The following is a 21273-nucleotide window of genomic DNA, read 5'->3' on the forward strand; positions in this document are numbered from 1 at the left end:
AGCAGAAGGTGCCTGTAAAGGCTTTTGAAAGCAAGTTCCTATCAAATCAGGATTCAACGTTGATAGCAAAGGTGTAAGGTTAATGATCAGTGTATTTAACACGTATTGTTGCTCTAGAATTTCAGTGTTGAATGCCAGGTATAGAGAGTGTCACAATAGTTGTTCCATAAATGCTTGCTGAATGCATGTATTCTGTACCCACCTCCTCCTTGGTAGACAAGTAATGGAGTTAAATAAGGAAAAGGGTAGCAGGAGCCTAAGAGTGTAGGGTGTGTCTTAGTCTGCTCGGGCTGCATGGACTGCATGGCCTAAACAACAGAAATTCATTTCTCACTGCCCTAAAGGCTGGGAAGGCCAAGATCAAGGTTCAGCCTCTTCAGTCCCTGATATGGGTTCTCTTCCCTGCCTGCGGAGGCCTGTTTTCTTGCTGGGTCCTCGTGTCAGAGAGAGAAAGATCTCTCTCTCGTGTCTCTTCTCATAAGGGTACAAATCCCACGATGCGGGCTCCCCTTCATGACCTCACTACCTCCCAAAGATCCCATCTCCAAAGACCATCACTTTGGGGTTTAGCACGTCAAGGTATGAATTCGGGGGAGGAGGATGCATTTCAGCCTCCATAGCAACGTGCAGATCCTTACCAGTTTACCTAAAATCTGAGCTGTAATTTTATATTAGCGGGGGAAATGGTGACGGGAAAATGGAGACAGCTGTACTTGAACAACAATAAAAAACACACCAAAAAAGAAACTATAAAAGCTAAATGTTTAATGTATAAGATATGTTTTTAGTAATACAGGCAAAAGAACAAAAGTTATGCTACAGGGGAAGAAAAATGGTAACAAAAAACTAAAATTGCAGAGAAAATTCAAAGAATTTCTTGTCACATGACTTAGGCAGTTCTGAGTCCCACTAATTCTGAATAGCTCTCCCAACCGACAGCAGCCTCCACCACTCCCTCATCTTTACGGCAGGGAACGCTGCTTTGGTGAGGAGTCTCGGGCAGTCACCCAGGAGAGATGTGAATTTATCTAACGGTCCCTTTGTGATGTGATCCAGATGGCACATCTCCGTCGGGGACACCACACAGGTGACGTTCTTCATGTGAAGCAGCGTAGGCAGCGCTCGGCTTGACCATTTAATGGGTAAGGTAGAGGCTGTCAGCGTTCCCAACTGCCAGGTGCATTCATTTCCTTTTATGATTAATTAGCGATCTGTGGGGTGGTAACCTGAGACCGTGTGATTTTCCTCTCAGCCAGTAACTTTAGCATCCATTGATGAACTTTGAAACATTCATTAGCTGACATTCTTCTGTTAAAAAAGAGCTGTTCCCCTACCTCCCTCTTCCTCTCCCTCGCTCACCCCCCCCCCCCCCCCCCCCATTCTCTTTCCCTTCTCATCTCTTTGTGACTTTTAGTTAGCCACAGCTTTAGGCATACTTGGAAGGAAAGCTGTACGGTGAGAAGGCAGAATGGCGGTAAATGAATCAAAGGTGTTTGCACTGGGTAATGCAATACTCCAGTAATAATGTTAGAGAGATCAGATCTCACCTCTCTAATGTTAACATAGACACTGGGTGTCTAGTCAGTCTTTGTGCTGTCACATCCAAATTATCTAATGTTTGAAGATGATCGTGTTTGATTACAAACATGTTCACTAGCCTACCTGTGTGTTCTTTCCTATTACATGTTCGGTTTAAGAGCGAGGGTGGGAGAGTTGGGGGCAAGTAGTGCTTTCATTCTCCAGGGAGCCTACGGAACAGCGAGGGGTTCCGGCATTTCTGAGACGTGATTGCACTAAGCTCTTCCATTTTCCCCGTTCTGTGTGTTTAACAATCTGTTGCTCCATTACTAGCATCTCAGCTACTGGAGCATGACCTGGAAACATGACTAAAATAATGGAATAGCTCGAAGAACTGGGTATTGTGATTTTTTCCTTTTAGGAAAGAGTGCTCTTACATCTCCCATGGTTCCTTTCCCTTAAAAGCTCTCCGAGCATGTTTTCTGAGCCAAGTATATGTGACACTTCCTGTGACTCAGAAACAGACTTAAGGCATACCTGACCCCACCAGCCCTCCGCTTAAAATTTAATCTAAAATGAAGACCAGGCTGGCAGCTAACTACATGGGCAAAGACTCATGGCTACACCCAGCCCGTGGTCAGCCTGACCGGCTGCTCAGGGGTGACTTGTAGCCCAGCTGCCGCCCACACTCACCTTCAGTGGAGGTGACACCCACTCAGTCACCCTTCGCCACCGTCATTCCTCATGTTCACGCACCCACTCGTCCTTCCCTTTCCTACTGGCGTTCTCTCATGTTGTATTTAGGAGTTTTGTATCCTCCCTCTCTGTACCCCACGTCAACTCGGATCATTTGTAGACCGTAAACGTATCAAGGAGCTAGAACAAGCATTGTTTTCCCACAGGAGGCTCTGATGTACTTTATTGCTAGGCAGTTGCCCATCAATCAAGCATTCTGGTCTTAAAACATAGCAAAGTGCCTGTTGTTACTAACGGGCTCTACTCTGAGACGTGACAGATCTATGTAATCTATGTATGTCCTTCCTCCTTTAACACTTCGTGACAGTTGAGTGTTTAGGAAAGTCCTGTTCCATGATTCAAAGCAGTTTTTATGTCTTGGGTAGGGGGTGGGGGTGGAGGCGCCCTTTGAATCCCTGGGCAGAGGGAAACACTAAAGCTCCTGTAACTCGTGAGAGGCAGTGCGGCCCGTGGCCCTGCTCAGTGAACTAAGAACAAATTTAGGTCTGTTCCCACCTCTGCTACGGCGCGCAGGTGAGCGCCCCTCCCTCTGTGCCTCCATTTCTCTAGGAAACTCCTGGCAGACGTTTGCTGTTCTCGGGAGGTCCGATGATGGAGCACACTCACAAAGCCATGCAGACTTAACACCTATTTTTCACCCTCTGGGTCATGGCATATTAGCAAATTATGAATAATGTTAGTGGCCTTTGAACCTACTGCAGGAACTAGGACATGGCCTAGGCAGTGGTGCATTCCTAGTACATGTCTGCTAAAGAACTAATGACTCGATAATAAAAAGACGGATGGCCCAGGTGAAAAGTTAACAAAGGGTCAGAACTGACATTCCTCTAAAGAAGATGTACAAATGGTCAATAAGCGCATGAAAACATGCTCACTACCAGTAGCCAGCAAGACAATGCTAATGGAAGCCACCATGAGATACCAGTTCACAGCCACTGGGATGACTGTTGTAACAAAAAGAAGAGAGACGGGCAGTCACAAGAGTTGGCCAGCGTGTGGGTACGTGGGAGCCCTTAGCACCACTGGTGACCACGTCAAGCCGCGCAGCCATTTCGGAAAGCAATCTGGTACGTCTCAAAGGGACAGAAAGAGAGTTACCACGAGACCCAGCAACACCACTCCTAGGTATAGATACCCAAGAGAAATGAAAACACACATCCACACAAAAAGTCACATGTGAATGTTCATAGCAGCGTTATTCATAAAAGCCAAAAATTGGAAACAACCCTCATTTCCATCAACTGCCAAACAGATGAGTGAAATATGGTATACCCATGCAATGGAATATTATTTGATAATAAAAGAAATGAAGTATTGCTACATGCTTGAACATGGATGAACCTTAGAACCGTGTTAAGTAAAAGAAGCTAGTCACAAACCACAAGATACTGTACGATCCCATTTATATGAATAGGCATTAAATATGAGTGTCTAAAATAGGGAAATCTCTAGAGACAGAAAGGAAAACGTTCTGAATTAACTGTGCTACGACTGTGTAACACATTGAACTGCACGTATTAAGTGGGTGGATTTTCCTTAATAAAGCTGTGAATTTAAAAAATGCCCATGCCTGAATCCCACCCATAGCCAACTGAATCAGAATTTCTGCAGGTGAAGTTTGACCTCACGTATTTTGTTTGCTTTCTTAGTGACGCTTTTAATGGGTAGCCACGGTGAGAAGTATCGATTCACACTCCCTTCCAAGCCCCGTCGTAGGGCCAGAACACCGTAAACCCATGTGTCCGGTGCCTCATGCCTGTTCCAGTGAGCACGCCGATTAAACGCACACGGGGCAGAGCCCCACACATGCTAATGACGGTCATGGTTAGCTTCTCTGGCTGTCATCTCCGAGTGTGTAGGAACCCAGAAACCCCAATTTCCCAGCAAGCAGGGGGAACCAATGAATATTTTTTAAGTGCTAAGCAGATCCTAGGACAAGAGAAGCTGCTGATAATTTCATGCATTTGCCTTGATTCCAAAGAGCACCATTGAGAATCAGCCCCTACTTGTTCCCAATTCTGCCTCTGAGCAGAAGTGCAGACTACCCAGCCTCAGCTCCCCAGTCAGGAGCACTGCAAGTTTTTAAATGGTAGAAAAACAGTAGGCAAAGCAAGCGAATGAAAAACTCTTGATTGTGATTATTGAAGGAGGCAACTTTCTAAAGAAGAGCAATCATTCATTAAATATGAAAGCTAGCTACTCACACGATAGTGTGCACAAAAACCATGGAGAGGTAGACTCAGGGAGAGTTTCAGCCATTTCCAGACAAAAATGATATTGTAATCAAGGTAACTAGACTATTTTATAATTTCCTATTTACAAACGTTTAGCCAAGGTCTTTTCAGAAAAACAGTTTTGGAAAACCTGATGAAAGAACCTGTCAGAATGGTGCTACCCCCATTATTTTTGACACAGACAAATTAGACAGGTTTGAAAGTGTTGAAGATGGAGCGGTTGTAAAAAGCCAAAATGATAAATGGCTGTGTCATTGTCACATCTCATAAGGATGAGTTGGTATCTAGGTAAGGTGGCCTGACCTTTTTATAACCTTCATCGGTTTAGGCTCTGACCGATAATGGCTAAGTGATCTTTACAGGTCCCCTTGACACATCTGTCTCACAACCTGTACAACTTCTAGAACTAATTAGTCCTCGTGCCAAAAAATTGACTCCATTTCCAGTAGCATTGGATATGGTCAGACATCGTTATAAGGTCTTGTAGAGGTCAGGATCTAACAGGGAAAACAAAAACCCCGTCTAGTGTTTACCTCAGAGGGAATTTAATGTAGGGAACTGGTCACTCGAGTTACTGGGGATCTGAGCATCACACAGGGGACATTAAGATAACCCGTAGCTTATCAAGAGCAGGAAGCCACATCTCCCTTCAGCGAGAATGCCAAAGGAAGGAAGCATCTAGTAGGGAGGCACCCAAAGGGAGTGAGGCATGGTGGGAGCTCAGCAGAGCCAGGACGGAGATGCGTCGCTTGCTGGAGACATCCCCCCAGGGCAGAGGGGGCGGGGGGGCGTCTCCTGGCGTCTCCTTTCCCTTTGCCCTTCAGTGTCCCTCCCACGGCCACCCACGGTCAGTACCCAGCTGACAGCCTAGAAAACAGGCTGCCGGACGCAGCTCCCCTGTCCCCACAACATATCAGAGCAGGCGAGAGCAGCAGAACGGATCTGAGGGCAAACAGGCCCAGGACTTCTGGGGTCCACCCTTTTGTCATTCTGTGTCCAATCCCACCCTTATACCCACTTCTTAAAGCTTCGTACTTCTGCTCAGTACAAGGTGGCTATTCATGGTCTAGAAGCATTCTCCCCTTCTCCCCAACAAGGGAGAGTCAGGCTTCTCAGCCATTGTATTCACTCAAGTCCAGGGTCTCCACTCTCCTCCATGTCAAGTCAGACGTGACTCCTCATACCTGGTGACTTCAGAACTAAGCGGGATAGTTAACCACCACCAGCTCCTCATATAAAACAGGGGAAATACCACCTCCCGCCCATTAGGATGGCTTCTGTTAGTCCTTGCGCCTGCCCTGGTCTGCTCTGGATCCTAGGGGGACTGGCCATCAGGTAGTGTGTCCTGGGCTGGGGCAGGGCGGGGGCGGGGTGCTTCTCTCTCAGCAGGGTTCAGCGGTAGGAAGCAGTCCTGGTGATTTGGGGATTGGGGCAGGGAGAGAGAGCCGTGTGTATGTTATGTGACCAAATATAGCACAGATCTGCAAATCAATCACTTAGAAGCTATTTATGATGTTTCTCTCATAAGTGCATTTAGCCTGCTGAAAATGCAGATTTTTTTTTTTTTTTTGCCTTCCTAACATTTCAGTGAATAACAGAATTATTTAAAGACTAAATGGAGACAATTTTAGGCATCTTTGGCAAAATTCTCTGAAATGAATTCTTGTCAGATAGACCTCTGTAAAGATTCTGATTGTGTGGTAAAATTAAGTTAAATAGGTTTTACGCTCTCGATAAAATTCTCTTAAATGAAGTCTTGTCAGATCAAGCTCTTTAAAGATTGTAATTTTGTGGTAAAATTAAGCTTAACAGGTGTAACACCCTTCTTCAGTTTCGTAGGCTCCTGTGTGCACACGTTGGCCTACTAAGGGCACAGCGACTCCTCCCAGGGACTGAGCAGCGCCTGAAGCAGACCAGCGTCCCTGCTGATTTCTGCCTTTGCATGTGTTAGACAATCTTTGGGCAATTTGCGAGTGCCTGTTACTTCACTTCTCAGGATAAGGATCATTCTGTTACCCATTTCGCTCAAAACTATGCAATGTCTTCATTAAATAATGTGCTTTCTTAAGAAGTAGAACATAAAGAGTAAGATTCAGATCGAGAAAGCAGCAGCAGCGCTGGCCCAGCTGCTTGGTGGCGGTCGGTCTGGCGCCAGCAGCAAATTGAGCGCCTTGAGCCACAGCCCAAACCAGCCTTCCAACTGAGCACTACCGCCTCCTGGTCTGGTTCAAGGGACTGTGACACCCACGTCCTCCGGTTTTCCGTGATGAGATTCCTCGGGTGTCTATTTGAAAGGTTTTCTCCTTTGTGGTAGGGTTTGCAGTTTTTGTTTTTAATTACAATGTAAGTATGTTCTTTGGAGAAAGTATAGAAGACATGAGGAAGCACAGAGCATGATCCAGTCACACAGTTACCATTTTGGCATATAGTCAATCTTTTTTCAGTTCGTGTAAGTATATAATTATTCATCTTAAATATTATACAGTACATCCAGTTTTACAACGGCATATTTTACTCAACTGCATATCCTGGCTAAAAAATACACTGCATGCAACATTTTTCTATGGTATCAAGTATTTTCTACTGTATAATTTCTAATGACTGCATACTTTTCCATAGTGTGGATATACCATAATTTATTTAATGAATTAGAGGGTTTAGGAAAAAAACCTGTAGGCTCGCGGCTAAAGTCATCCCCTCAAGGTTATTATAACACACAAAAACCATCCTCCAAGCACTTTGACACACACAAATCCTCGAAGGAATGATTTTTTGTGTGCGAAATGGTTCTAGCTGTCAGTCACTTCCTCTCGATGTCATGGTGCCTGTGCTCTCTCCGGGTTGTTAGGGGGTGATTATGGATTCCTGTCAAATGAGATGTCTGCTCTGTATTCACCGCGAGGCGGCTTGTGTTTTTCTCAGTCTATTGCTCTCCCCTCCGAGGAGGTTGAGCAAATCTCAGGGAGCCGGAGGGGAATGGGATAGGCATCTGGAAGCCACCGCAGACGTGCCCAGGGCCCTCAGATCCCCACACAAGCAGATTAGACTTCTACATAAATACATTTGTCTTGACTGTCACATTCCACCCAGGGTGACACCTACATGCATAAAAATGGCTCCGAGCCTGGTTTTCAAAGCTGTCTGCCTCCCCTGTTGCTTTTTAAACCACCTCGCTCAGGGGCATTTTTTGTGTGTGTTATATCTCTCAAAGATGATTAAGGGGCTGGGAGAGTTGATATATAAGGACAGATTAAGAAAACTAAGTATTTACAACTTGACTGAGTGACAGCCGAGGGGAAGATATTATAACTGCGGGTCTCAGATCACGGAGGAGACATTGTTTGGCTTTTCCCAGTAACTCAATTTTAGGGATATCTAATTCAGAGAAACTTTTCCAAGGATGACATCACTTATGCTAATTAGGTAATTGTGTCAGTTCGAAATTACATTTAGCTGCCAGTAGCAGAAACTTGGAATGGCTGTGGCTTAAACAAATGAGGGTTCACTCTCTCTCCGCTGAAGCCAAAAGCCTCCTGTCTGGGGCTGCGTGGCAGCTCCACGCTGTCGTCAGTGCACCTACACCCTCCTGTCTTTGGCTCCATCATTCTCAGTGTTACTTTCATGTTCAAGGTCATCTGATGCAGGCTGCGCTCCAGTGAGCCGGGGAGGCGAAAGAGGCGCTTGCCACCTCAGACGGCTGGGAAATGCTTTCCTGGAAGCCCACCTGCTGGCTCTAGTTGTTACTTCCTTAACCACCTGCAGGAGGGGCTGGGCGATCCCGTGGGGCGTTTCGTTTTATGCTGTTTTTCTGTTGCGGTACGTGCTGACCCCAACAATATCAGGGTTCTTTTCCTAAGAAGTCGTGGGATCATGAAATGCGTGGGCTCATGGTTTCTGCCACAGCATTTTTCCTCGTGAAGATTTTGAGAGAAGTCTAGACTCAGAAACGCAGTGACATTTGCTATGATATTAAAAGGCTCCATAGGTAAAACTAGCCCTTGAGATCTAATTTACCTCTGATCACTCCTGTTTTCATTTCTTCATTCAAGTATTTTCATACCTCGGTACAGTATACCTCGGGTTGAAATGAAATAAACCAACCATCTCAACAGACCTAAGAATAATAGCTACAGCCTGTTAGCTCTCACCAAGTTCCCTGCACTTAGTTAGGCGCTGAGGAATATCATCTGAATGATTTGCGTCAAAACTGTGGACAAGGATAGATGAAAAAGACTAGAAATTGGAGCTGATCAGCAGCTGCATGGGGTTTATTATACTCTTTTTCTCTACTTTTGTAATTGTTGAAGTTCTCCCCATATAGACTTTAAAAGTCGATTCATCTGCTTCTTAAATACTTCACATGAGGTCAGTACCAACACCCCTAGCCAACAGTGCTAAGGGAAGTTCAGCAGCATCAGACAGCAAGGAAGTGGCAGATTCAGGACTGAGACCCCGACTTGCCTGACTTTGAAGTCCGTGCTCTACCCCTTAGTCACTCAAAGGAAGCCCGCGCTTCCCAGACGAGCAGCCTGGAGCTAGTGTGAAAGGCAGACTTTCGGGTCCCACCCCAGGATCTTTCACAAGTCCCCTCTGTCAGGTTTCTGTTAAACTCAAGTTGCTGTGCTCTGTCCCCTGTGCTGTATTGCCCCCATGGCTGTGACCTACCCAACTCAGTCACTCAGTCACATTTCCTGAAAAACGGAACCTCCTGTTAAAATAAGCCTAATCATGGGTCACCACTTGGCAGCGTAAACATTTTAAATAAGCCTGGGATTCACAGCTGCTCTGTCTTTTACCGCTGGGCGTCTGCCGTAGGGCTGGGTCCTAAAGGCCTGTGTCAGTTAAGCATCACTGTGAATATATATGTCAGCTATTATTAATCACTGCTTGCTTGACATGTAATCCAGCTTGTTCTACTTAAGCAAAGCCCTGAAGTGCGGTGTTTGGCATTTCAAAAGCCTTGGAGAGGCTTCCGGGGAAACCTCCAGGTGCCCGTTCCAACTTGCATCGGCTCTGCCGATGCACCTGCGCTTGGCTGTCCCTGAGATGTGACTTTTCTCCCTAACATCCTCGGTCCTCTCTGCTTTCGAAAGAAAGAGAGCTGGGGCAATTGGACAACCTGAGTCCCAGCACTGCCGCTTACGTGCCTTGTGGGCAAAGCAGTTAGCCTTCGGAGCCTTCATTTTTCCCTCTGTGCCGTGGCCGGGCCCTACGCTATCTGGGTCCCTGCCCGCTCGTCCTTCCGCCACCCACCTACCCCAGCTCCTCAAGCCTCCAGACACGTGAGGGAGGCACTGGGCTCTGCGTGAAACCCACCTTACCTTATCTGTGCTGTCAGTAAAAGGATCCTGGCGTCGCCTTTTACTGGGCTCCTTTCCAAATAATGAGCGCCTGGACGCGCCGTGGTCTATTTGCCCCAGGACCCTTTTCAGAATAAGTACATCCGTGAATGAATGAATGAGGCCTGGCACTGTCCCAACTGTAACCCGCTTCCTTGAAGAGGGTGGGTCCCCTTTGCTTTTCAACATCTCAAAACATTTTCTAGCTGTTAGAGCAACTTGGTGGTTTTATTTATCTCCACAACTTTCAAACACTGTATATAGATTTGATACCCGGAACCGTTCATCAATTTCCATAGCAGGAGAAGAGAGGCAAAGGAAAACTGCCAGGGACCGTCACTGCGTAGCTCAGGGCCATACTAGTCGCTGCTGAAGGTACAAGCATCAGGGACCCTTCCTTCTTCCGAGACTCTTTCTCCGACCAGAGTCATTTTAAGCAGGTATATGACAGTTTTGTCATAAAATTAGACCTAGGAAAAATAGCCTGCTGTAATATAGTGATTATAACACCATTGTGCTACATGTGTCTATTTTCCTTTAATTTGTTGATTTTGAAAAAGAGGAAGGAAGGGAGAGAGAGAAACATCACTTTTCAGTTCCACTCATTTATGAATTCATTGGTTGTCTCTTGTATGTGCCCTGACTGGGGATCGAACCCCCAGCCTTGGGGTATCAGGACAACGTTCTAACCAACTGAGCTACCTAGACAGGGCCTAGGCATGTCTTAAGAAGCATTGCCCACCCCTGTCTTTCCTGAGCTGTGTGTGAAGTGTTTTCTGGTTTGCTTTTCAGGGCGGCCTTTGGCAAGGAATCAGAAGTTCTTATTGGAAACCTGGGTGATAAATTAATCCCTCCACAAGACATCCTGCGTGACGTCAGTGACCTCAAAGCGTTGGCCAACATGCATGAAAGCCTGGAATGGTTAGCGGGTCGAACAAAGTCAGCTTTCTCCAATCTCTCTACCTCCCAGAGTAAGTAACTAGAGTCGGGGCTGTTGTGGGGACAGCTGAGGAACTGGACTGAGTACTTTTACTTGCAATGTGCGTCACCATATGGGGACATGTCCAAGTTGTTGGAAGATCTGTGCCAGAATTCTACCTGGGCTGAGCCTCCGGCACTTGGGACACTGCAAAAGGAAGTAAACCAGGCTTCCCTGCATGGGGCGTGGGAAGCCCAAATGGTCCGTGTAAACATAACTTGTATTAAACCTTGGAAACATAAAACCATGCAAGGCTGAACCACTGTGTCTCAGGAACAAAAAGCAATGCCTTTTGTCCTCCTCAGAACTTCTCAAGAGTTGGAACTGTATCTCAGAGCGGAGCCCAAGGCTGATGTTTTCATTTTAACTGATACAAAGTTAATGAAAAAGTATCTAAAAAGAGAATAATAGAAGTGATTAAGGTGCTAGAAAATAGAGAATATGAGAAAAACAATTATTCCGGAAAGGAGATGGCTGAGAGATAACTTAATTATAGATTTCAAGGAAATTAAGGAATAGGATATGAAATAAAAATGTGAAACTTCTTTTTCTATCAAGAACCATTGACTCAGATAAAAATAATTTGGAAACTTCAGAGCACATAAACTTTATTCAGTAACTATAAAATAAATACTTTTTGAAGGCATTAGTTCACAAACATGTGTTAGGCAGTTACAATAGAGGCAAAGAAAAAATGATAGGAAGAAGGAATAAAGGAGGTGACAGATTTGAACGCATAAATGGAGAGACAGAAACCGGGTAGAAAAAAAGCAGAATAACAGCGACAACATGAAAGAAACAAAATCAGCTCTGAACTCACTATTAGAATTAACCCTTGGAAGATTATTGCAAGTAAAATGCTTACATTATTTGGCAGGTGAACATCACAGTAAGTTACTTACTATCATTGTCTTTTGAAAAGTTATTATTTCTTCGTGAAACGTGGTTACCAACATGGAGACGGAAGAGGCGTAGATGAAATTTACAGGGTAAGTTCCGAAATTGAGGGCCCCTGGGCAGAGGCTAGGGCCCTGGGTGCTCGCCACATTGGCTCTCATGCTAAATGTGTGTCTGCCCTGAAGGTCAATGGAAGGAGGGAGACTTTTGAGCAAGATTCTACACTCTGTTTTAGAAATCTTCTTAAAACATTACTACTTATTTATACTTTTATTTTTCACTTAATATTTATTCAAAATGTTACTTTTTATCTGTTGATAAAATTGTAAATGTTTATTCCCAGGATCTATAAAAATAGAAAATATATCCACTTATTATGGCTATTTTGGGCCCAGTGTTGGATCTGAGCAGACTCTGCATCAGTAGGATTCTTGAAAGACCCTCAGCTCTATAATCCCAGGATATCAGGCAATCTGTCACAAGCAGTTGTCTAAATTATCCACTTTATCTCCCAGTGCCACCCACTTACCAGGAAAAAAAAGAAAGAAAGAAAGTCAGAAATAGCTAATTTCCCTTTTGCTACTTGCAAAACAAACCGCTCTGAAAAGGGACCAGATGCCATCCTTCCTGATTTCCTTTGATTCTTACAAATGCAGGGCTGCTTGGGTAGGTGTCCTTTCGTTTGGTGGCCCCTTCCACGTCTGATGTTTAATAATGCGATATCTTATGTCCAGTGGCACAGCACTCCAGATTTCCATTCTGTCCATTCTGGAAAGGCCCCCCAGGACAAGGCAGCGCACCGCCTCCGTGGCAAGCCATTGCGTGACTCACACAAGCTAACCTGGCAGCAGCTGTTTGCCAAAAGACATAGGAGCTCTCTGAATTATGCTCAACTTTGGAATGGCACAATTTAGCTGCTGTTCATGTCACCAAGAAGTACTCAGCACAGTTGTCCAGCTCATGACTTTAATCATACCTGTTATTCTGACAAAGATCTCGTCTACCACGCCCGCTAATACTTTGTCTCATGTGCTCAGTTCCATTTGTAATATAAGTTGTACCCTCTCAGTTCCCCTCAGGGTAATTATTCCACCCAGTCAGGGATTTAAGTAATTGTCAGCATTTTGGGGATCAGTGCAAAACCCAAGTGAACTGTAATCACTACTTCTGTTGTCTATGGTAAAACAAAGCATCAAGCGAACCTGTTTTTTTCTGCTAACAACAGGCCTTGCTCATCCACACCGATCTGTTCTTTGAATTCCCAGGACAGGTGTCCATTGATGTTTGTAATTTGAACAAAGCAGGGAATTCTCCCACAATGGGTTACTTTGATTGTTCCACGTCAGAGTGACTCTAGAAAAGGAATAAAGGACAGCTCTTTGCTCTTCTTTTGAAAACTGAGCTTCATTACCTCAACAAAAGTGTGGCCAAGCCTGGAGACCAGGTGGCAGGGAGAAAATCCCATCTTCTTATCTAGCACCCATGGATACGCAGGGTGGGAAGAAATCCAGAAAAGATGACAGGTTTATTGCTTATTCCGCATCCTGTTAACTACTTGGTGTGGTAAACACCATGCTTTATTATATTTACAAAGCTGTTCATGTAATGGAGGGAGGAAGTTGAATAAAATTATTTTCACTGTGGAGTATGTCTTCCCATATTCTAGCAGGATTCCCATCCACTTGTCACACCGAATAGCACTGCACTTTAGTGGCCGAGCATGGTCGTCCATTTGTCCACGAGATCAAAGTTGACCGTTTTTTCAAAGATAATTTTTCCGTCTCTTTCAGTGTTCGCCCAAATGTCTCTCTGTCTTCTTTACCCTGAAGAGGGTCCCCTCGCCTCCTGACTGCTCCAGAGGCACCGCTCTTACTGCCATCACGCCGCAGCCTGTGCTTCCTGCTCTGTTTGCTCTCGCAGTTTTCCCTAAAACTGCTCTCCTTACGGTGCCCTCCATGGAAAGTCACAGGCCTACTGCAGGAAGGCAAACGCCTTGATTCATAAAACTGGTGAATCAGAAGGCTGCCGCCCTGGCTGGACCCCGAGGCTCACAAGGTAGCATCACACCCAGACGTGCTCACACACCTGCTCGCTCGCTCGCCCTTCCTCCCCTCTTGGCATTTTCTCCGTGTTGCTTCCCATCCCCGCTGAGAGCTTGCCCTATGGCAGCATCCTCGACCACCAGCGGCCCCAGGAGTGTTTGGTCCCAAACAAAAAACATTTTTGCCAAGAGAAACAGCCCCAAACAGGGCTCAGATTGACCCAGCCTGGCCCTCTCTCTCTCTCGGTCCCTCTGCTTCTCTTTGTGTGTGCCTTGTTTCCTGACTCTCCGCCCACACACAACCCAGCCTCTGTCTCCCATGCCCACTTCTAGAATTCCTTTATGCCCAGCACCCGTTTTAACAAACATGCTCTCAGTGCAGGGGACTTGAGCAGGATCATAGGAAGGGTTGGACATTCAGGATCTAGGTTTATATGTATTTTCTCTCACCCACTGATCATAACTTCAACCTTGGCCTAAAGGCACATTGTGGTATTTGTCCATTGTAGTACCTGTTATTTTTAAGAATCCTTAAGAAAGACTCTGAGATTAACTGCTATGATAAAGAACATTCTCGGCAAAATGTGACCTACATAAAAATTATTGGAGTTTGAAGACTAATAATTTTCTTTTGTATGTTAGCCTTCTGTTTTCAGAATATGGTGCTTTTAAAAACAGACTGCAGAGAACAGGAATGGGCTCTGGGGCTGCTTGCTCGGGGGGCCTCCTCTCTGTCTTGGATTCTGTAAAAACCCTCCAGGATTAGAGGCTCTAAACCTTTGATTATATATTCTGCTCTTTAAGCAACCTCACCATCTAGGGGGCTCTGTGTTTTTCTATCAAAGTCCCTTGGCTTCCATCTAAACCTCTTTCCTGTGTCCCACTCTAAAGAAATTAAATGTTGAATCTCTTCTCTATAAAACACTTGAACATGTGTGGAAGACTTTCCCTGGCCCCTGCCTGCCCATCTCTGGATATTAAAGACTTTTGGTCTGAAGATCCAGTCAACCAATTTAAAATGACTGTACCCCACTCTTTTGTTGTTGTTGTTGTTGTTGCTTGTTTCAAAATTTGGCTTCTATAATGGCCCTTCGCCAAACATCACACTGTCTTCACAGTTCTCAGATAATCTAGCTACTAATGTAACTCCACACCTCAGCTCACTGACAAATGCAAATATGACTCCTGGGATTTATTTCTTTAATAACATTTTTATTTAAGAATAGTCTTAAATTTAGAGTGAAGTTGCAAAGATAGGATAGAATTCCTGTGTATCTCATAGTAATTTTTCTCTGTTGTTCACATCTTACAGTCATCACTGCTAATGAGCCCATATTGATGCATTATTATTAACTAAAGTCTATACTTGACTGGAACTTCCTTAGTTTTTACGTGATGTCCTTTGTCTGTTCCAGGATCGCATTAGGATGTCACAATGCATTTAGCCATCAGGCCTCTCTAGGCTTGTCTGACAGTTCCGGGGCTTGTTTTGGTGACCTTCACAGTTGAATACTGGTCAGATACTTTGCAGAATGTCCTTCAGTATCAGATTGTCTAATCTCGTTTCATGACTCGACTGGGTTTATGGGTGTGGGGAAGGGAAACCACAGAAATAAAGTGCCATTCGCACCACATCGTGTCGAGGGGAACTCCTATCACTGTGACTTAGCGCTGACAACGTTCTGGGATTGATTTGTATGCCTCCACTTCTTGTAATCCTCTCTAGACAGTTCCTTCGGAATTCTGGATCGACTTTCCACTTTCCCTCCACAAATTGCTTTTGTCTATCTTTCTAATGACTATTTTTTTTTAACATTGTGAGTGTTATCTATTATAAGCCCAATGTTTAGACAAGTTGAATAGCTGCTAAAAAAAAAATTGTCCACCTTAAACAATTATGTAGTTGATAGGGATTAAAATCGTGTGGGTCCAAAAGACTGTGTGTGGGAGGAGCTGCTTCTCCTTCCCTGAGCCACGATTAGGACCTGCAGCTATTCCTCACTTGCCACGGGTGCTACACAGTCCCTGGTAAATGTACACAACCATGTGAATTTCAGACAAAGCCATGCTGAGAATAAAGGAGTTATCTGAATTCTGTTCACTAAAAAAGGTCTTATTTTAACCCACTTTCATTAGGTTCTCATGTGCATTGTTGACTCATGCCCCCAAAAGTGAAACTGGCTTCCTGAGCAGCGTGTTTGAGAGGAGCATTCTGCAGTTTTGCTGCACATCAAGTTGTATTCTTTTGGGGAGCTTTAAAAATACTGATGCTGCAGCGCAGGGGGAAACAAGACTGATGCTGGGCCCCACTCCCAGGGATGTTTATTTAATTGTTCCAAACCAGTCCAATCAGAGGTTGAGAACCATTCTTCTAAAGGATTGGCCTGTATTAGATTCAGCTGCTGAGTCTGTGGTCAGACTCTCGGGGAGATGCCCCAACTACCGTGCTTTTTAACGCCTCCTCCGGCGGTTTCAACAAATAGCCAAGGTTGATGTAGGGGCCCCTCCAAATCTCCTCTTTACTTTCTATAGCTCTTTGTATTTGGGAAATCCTTTGTAGTTATTTTGCCACTTCTTCCGTTCTCAAAAGCTTGGGCTTCACAAGGCTTTTCATTTGATGGACAATAACACCAGTCACAGAGATGTCTTTGATTCTATATTAGATTCAAGACAACAATGCACTTCTGCTTAGCAGTTTTGAGTTAGCCAGGCTGTCTCCCAAATCCGATTGAAAATAAAGACATTCCCCTTGCCCTTTTCAAGCCAGATAAGTGAGAAGAGCACAAAGAATCGGTGTCTCTCTTAGCACAGGAGGCTGATCGCCAAACCAATGGAATGAAAGTGGAAGTGTTTACAGGTCAGTCATATCACTGACAATAAAGATGGAAAAGGACCAGTTGTTTCTGTACTTCTTCCCAGTACATGGCTGCGAGCCACACTTGGAGACCTTTATGCATTGCCTGCTATGATTCAACATTTTCTAGGAGAGGGAACATCCCACACTAGAACTCACTGTCAGGGGTTTTTCCTGCCTTAATGGTAAATGAACGATAATGTGCGTACCCCACCCAACTGTTTGTTTTCCTGCCTTGACACAAATGAGAACAAAAACGTCCCTAGCCAAGATCTCATGAGACATTGTCCTGTTTCAGCTCTGCTTTTGTCAATCCATTAAGCTGGAATTTTCCCTGTCATCATTTCATCTGATTATTTTTAATTAAAACTCCACGCGCAGTAATTCCTCTCCTGCTTCGGTATTTACAAGTTTCAAATATTTGTTGACTGTTATCAGACAGCTCCTCCTTGGGCCTTTGCTTAGCCTAATGCTACGTGCTCAGTTTCTCTGAGCATCTCGCCAAGGTTAGGCTTGCCACGCCATTGTCATTTGTTGGCCTGATTAGTTGTCATGAGAGCCGACTCTTACTCCGTGGCTTCGCTCTTATCGTTCTTCCTCGGTGGTATCTTCCAAATTCATTGTCACTGGTTAACTTGAGGATCATGCTGTTTACCAAGAACATCACATTTCCACTGGCGTTTTATCTACTTCATATTCTGAATTTATTTTGATCTTACCTAATTGACACTACTACTTTTGTATGAACTTTTATCACATTTAAAAATAATGCTCAAATATAATTTCACGCTGTTTTCAATTTCACAACTAATCATATGTTTTGTAGAAATAAAAATGCCAAGTGATAATTTTATGATGATTCAGTTTTGTTCATTGTCAGCCTCAATTATACTCTACTGTTGTTTACAAATGGATTGGAATTTATCGTAATGAAAGAAGAATTGCAGGGCAAATTTCCATGCTCAGGGTGCTCCCCGGCCTGCTCGTAGGAGTCCTCTGAAACCCACTTCGTTACTAGCAGTGGAGACCCTGGTGGGTCTCTGGTTTTATGAGGACGGGCACCTGGAGCCCTCTGGCTCCGCCTCCATGTTGCTGCACTGTGCACTGCAGCTGTTCATGATCAGCCAGGCGTCAGGCTGACCAGTGTGCTTCCCATGTTCCTTTGTTTTTAGCACAATTTAAATATTGATACATATGAGGGTTAGTCCCCTTTTAAAGCATTTCTACTCCTTTTTTCTCCCCTTTCCTCTCATTGAGTTTCCTCTCATAGCTTCTAAACTGTGGCCATTTCTTTGCCTCTTTCTAGATATCTTTCTTCTTTTAATTCTTAGAACACTTCCCGTACTTCTCCCTACTCTAGAAGGCATGTAGACGTATTTGATTTTGAAGTCGGGCATATGGGGGGCAAATCAGGCAACGTTCTGTGTTACCATAGGAAAATTATTTAGCCTTTCTGAGCTGAATAGGTTTTCCTACCTGTTGAATAGAAATGACTGACACTCATTGGGTTACTGTAACTATTAAGGGAAGTGAGGAATTTGGAGTTCTGAGCAGGGCGCGACACGCAGTGAGTGCCCAGTGTGGGTTCCTGGGGTCACTGTCTTCCCACTGGAGTCTTATCACTGGAGGGCTCACTGCTTCCCCAGTACTGGGTCTCCACTTTCCTCCTACCTCTTCAGGCTCCTCCTTTATCCCAAATCTGTGGTTGCTTTTAAAACTCTGTTACCATCTGTGTTCCTGAATATTTCCAGTAAATCAAAGCTGTCATCCTACCAGAGTTCCAAAACTATCCAAGGTCATGGCCATGTGTCTGAGACCAGATCTGCATCAGAGGTCACTCTGTCTGCAAGTTGCCCATCTGAGAAGCCGAAGCTGAATCTCCAAAGGATCTCTTTTTGTCCTAAAAAATATACCAGAACCAAACACAGCCCCCTTCCTGTCAGTCAGCGGCCACCCCTAGCGTTCATTGCCTGTGCTGAGTGCTGAAGAGAAAGCGGCGGCCCACCTCCCCCAGCAAGGAGGCGGGTGTCGGCTGTGAGCTACAGAAGGTCAGTGCTGTGGGCGCCTCAGTGAAATTACGGCGTTCGGAGTGTCTGCCCGTAAAGAATTCTGTGGCTGTTTCTTTGAAAATGCCAACATTTGTATCCATAAGGGAAATATTTTATTAAAATATGATAATGCCATGGATGCTTAAGTGTGGTAGCTGGGAACTTCCAGCTGAATGATTGTATCTTCAAACAAAACCAGAAAATGGTAACAGGACGAAGGGACAGGAGTGAAAAATCTCTGGGGAAAGGGAGAGGCCGAAGAAGTGAGGAAGCAAGAGACATCCCTGAAGTGTCCTGTCGAAATGGCAGCGCCAGCCTGAGGGGACGGGGATCGCAGAACTACCCGAGGCCACGCCGGAGCAGGGTGAGGACAGTGAGGATGAGTGGCCGCCAGGGTAGCAGGACATGAACGAGAAGTCCCAGGGGACTGATTTGGCTGAAACACCGAAGAGCCTCTTCCAGTGAGAAGCAGTGAAAAGATTATACCTGAAGGTGCTGATTGTGCTATTGATCTAAGCTCTTATCTAGAAAAGCCCTCGGCTAGTTGGGTGCTTTAAAACGTCAGATAAGACCACTAACCAAGGTGAACCATGACTTCATGAGCTTCTTACTAGAAAAAGAGTAATTTCTTCACCCTTGAAACTAAGTTCAAGTATGGCACAAAATTCAGAGGGCAGGAGAGAGATGAATCCTTGAGGAAAACAGAAGGAGGCTAGAGGGCTGGCCTAGGTTTAATGGAAGAAATCTCCAGCACTTTGTGGAATTGGATTTAGAAAAATGTTCTGAATGTAAACTGGATCTGCTCTTTCAGACGGCTTCGTTATTAATCAGTGGTGCAAAAAGACCCTTTCCTGACGGCCGGCTGCAAGAAAGTGGGACATGAACCGGGAGGGGGCGGGGGGTGCATGTACGTGAGCATGTACGAAAGTGACGGTCCCAGGGGCGCCATGAGGATGGGAATGGCACTCAGCACTTCGATTGCATTTCATACTTTCAAGGACCTTCACAATCACTCATTCTTAGTCCCTCATTCTTGCCTCAAGCTGTAGTGACGGGCCAGCCATTATTGCCTCCGTTCTACGGGGGACAATCAGGGCGCACTGCAGCTGGGCTAGTTGCCCAAGTCAAAATGATGCAGTGACGAAATCCAGACTTGAGCGGATCGTTCTCAGAAAGAAGACCACCACGGTGCCTACAAAGACAACATAACCGCCCGTTATTAGTGAGTGTGCCTCTGTTTCCCTGACAGAGGTAATGCTGTTCTTCAGCTGACTTCTCAGATTACAGGAGCCAGATGGATGTGATGCTGTGTCTTTCACGCGAATGGCATTGAATGCGCTTTAAGGCAGGGGGTGGGGGGCGGGGAGGGCGGAGAGGGCGGAGGGCGTGATCTTGACATTTCACCCACTTTAAGAAAAGTATAAAAGCCGCACCTCTTCCTTCCCCAACAATCTATTTTGGAACCAAATTTTCTAGTCATATTTAAGGAAAGGTTTTCTTTTACTTTATTAACCTGATTTCAATACAGCAATTATATCCAGTAGTACAAATCATTGCATAAAAATATGAAGGACCTTCTTCATATGAGGTACAGGTCTGTATTAGGTACAAGTCTTCAGGACACAGCGTTGCTTTTTAATAGCAGTTAATTCTGTGTACTCACATCTGTGAGCTCTGGTTGTTGAATCCCGGGTAGCTTTGACTGCAGTGCTTAACTAATAACTTAATCCAGTTTTTAACGGGACGGGAAGAAAAATGAGGCTTTCCTGTAAGACTCATGAAAACCTAAGTGTCTTTCTAGAAACGAAGAGTATCTGATCAGATTCTTCAAGGAAGCAAAAAAGTCCTGTAAATGTCAGAAAGATGTTCCTTGCCGGAAACCCCCTTTGTCAAATTCGTCTAAAGAAGATACTATTTGTAAGTGACTTTTCAGCAAGTCTGTCAAAAGCTTCCCGCTACAGATAAAAATTCAATAACCTTTCACTGTGGACGTGCCACAATTATCACTCATTTAAAAACAGTCCCCCTAATAGAGTATTTTATCGTGCTGGACAGTCTCTGCATCGTTCATTATTTAGTGTTTGCTAAGCCGATGGCACTTCCGCAGCACCTTCCTTATCTCTGCTTCTTCAGAATTGGATTTTATATTTCCAACCCAGTCAGATATGACAAGTCATTTTCTCCCCTCTTGTCTTTTAAGAAACGCAAACTTGATTTATTTTCTTTTCCCCCAACAATCACCACTTAAAGATTAAAGTTATTGGAAACGTCTATATTAACCAGCTTTGGGACGTGCAGGGGAGACTGCTGCATTTTAATTGCAATTGGGGTTTCCCTCTCTTCTTTTTCATTCTTTTTAGTTTCCAGAATATGTGTATTCTTTATCTCCTTGAAACCTCGTGTTTCTAAAACACACAGTGTATGGCAAAAATGAGGTATTATGAAGCCTGCCGTGTTTGGAAGACAAGAGGGGGTATTATCAGCATTATTATATTATAGAACCTCAGTAAAGGTGATGATAAGCTATGTAACTGGGTCTCTGTATATAAAGATTGCCTTTATATGAGAAACTCCCTGAAAGGAAAATGACGAAGTCATTAGCCTGAC

General features: G+C 44.7%; 1 protein-coding gene across 1 annotated transcript in view; it reads left to right on the forward strand.

Annotated features, from left to right (window-relative positions):
• The window catches only part of EXOC4 (exocyst complex component 4), a 675497-nt gene that overhangs the window by 557718 nt on the left and 96506 nt on the right, over positions 1 to 21273 (forward strand). Inside the window, exon 14 of the mRNA XM_054564275.1 lies at positions 10640 to 10818. Within this exon, the coding sequence (XP_054420250.1) occupies positions 10640 to 10818 (179 nt within the window). The remainder of the gene's footprint in view (positions 1 to 10639; positions 10819 to 21273) is intronic.

This window comes from Pteronotus mesoamericanus, unplaced genomic scaffold (genome assembly GCF_021234165.1).
Source record: "Pteronotus mesoamericanus isolate MK-2021 breed Mesoamerican mustached bat unplaced genomic scaffold, CSHL_Meso_final scaffold_85, whole genome shotgun sequence".
Taxonomy (NCBI): Eukaryota; Metazoa; Chordata; class Mammalia; order Chiroptera; family Mormoopidae; genus Pteronotus; species Pteronotus mesoamericanus.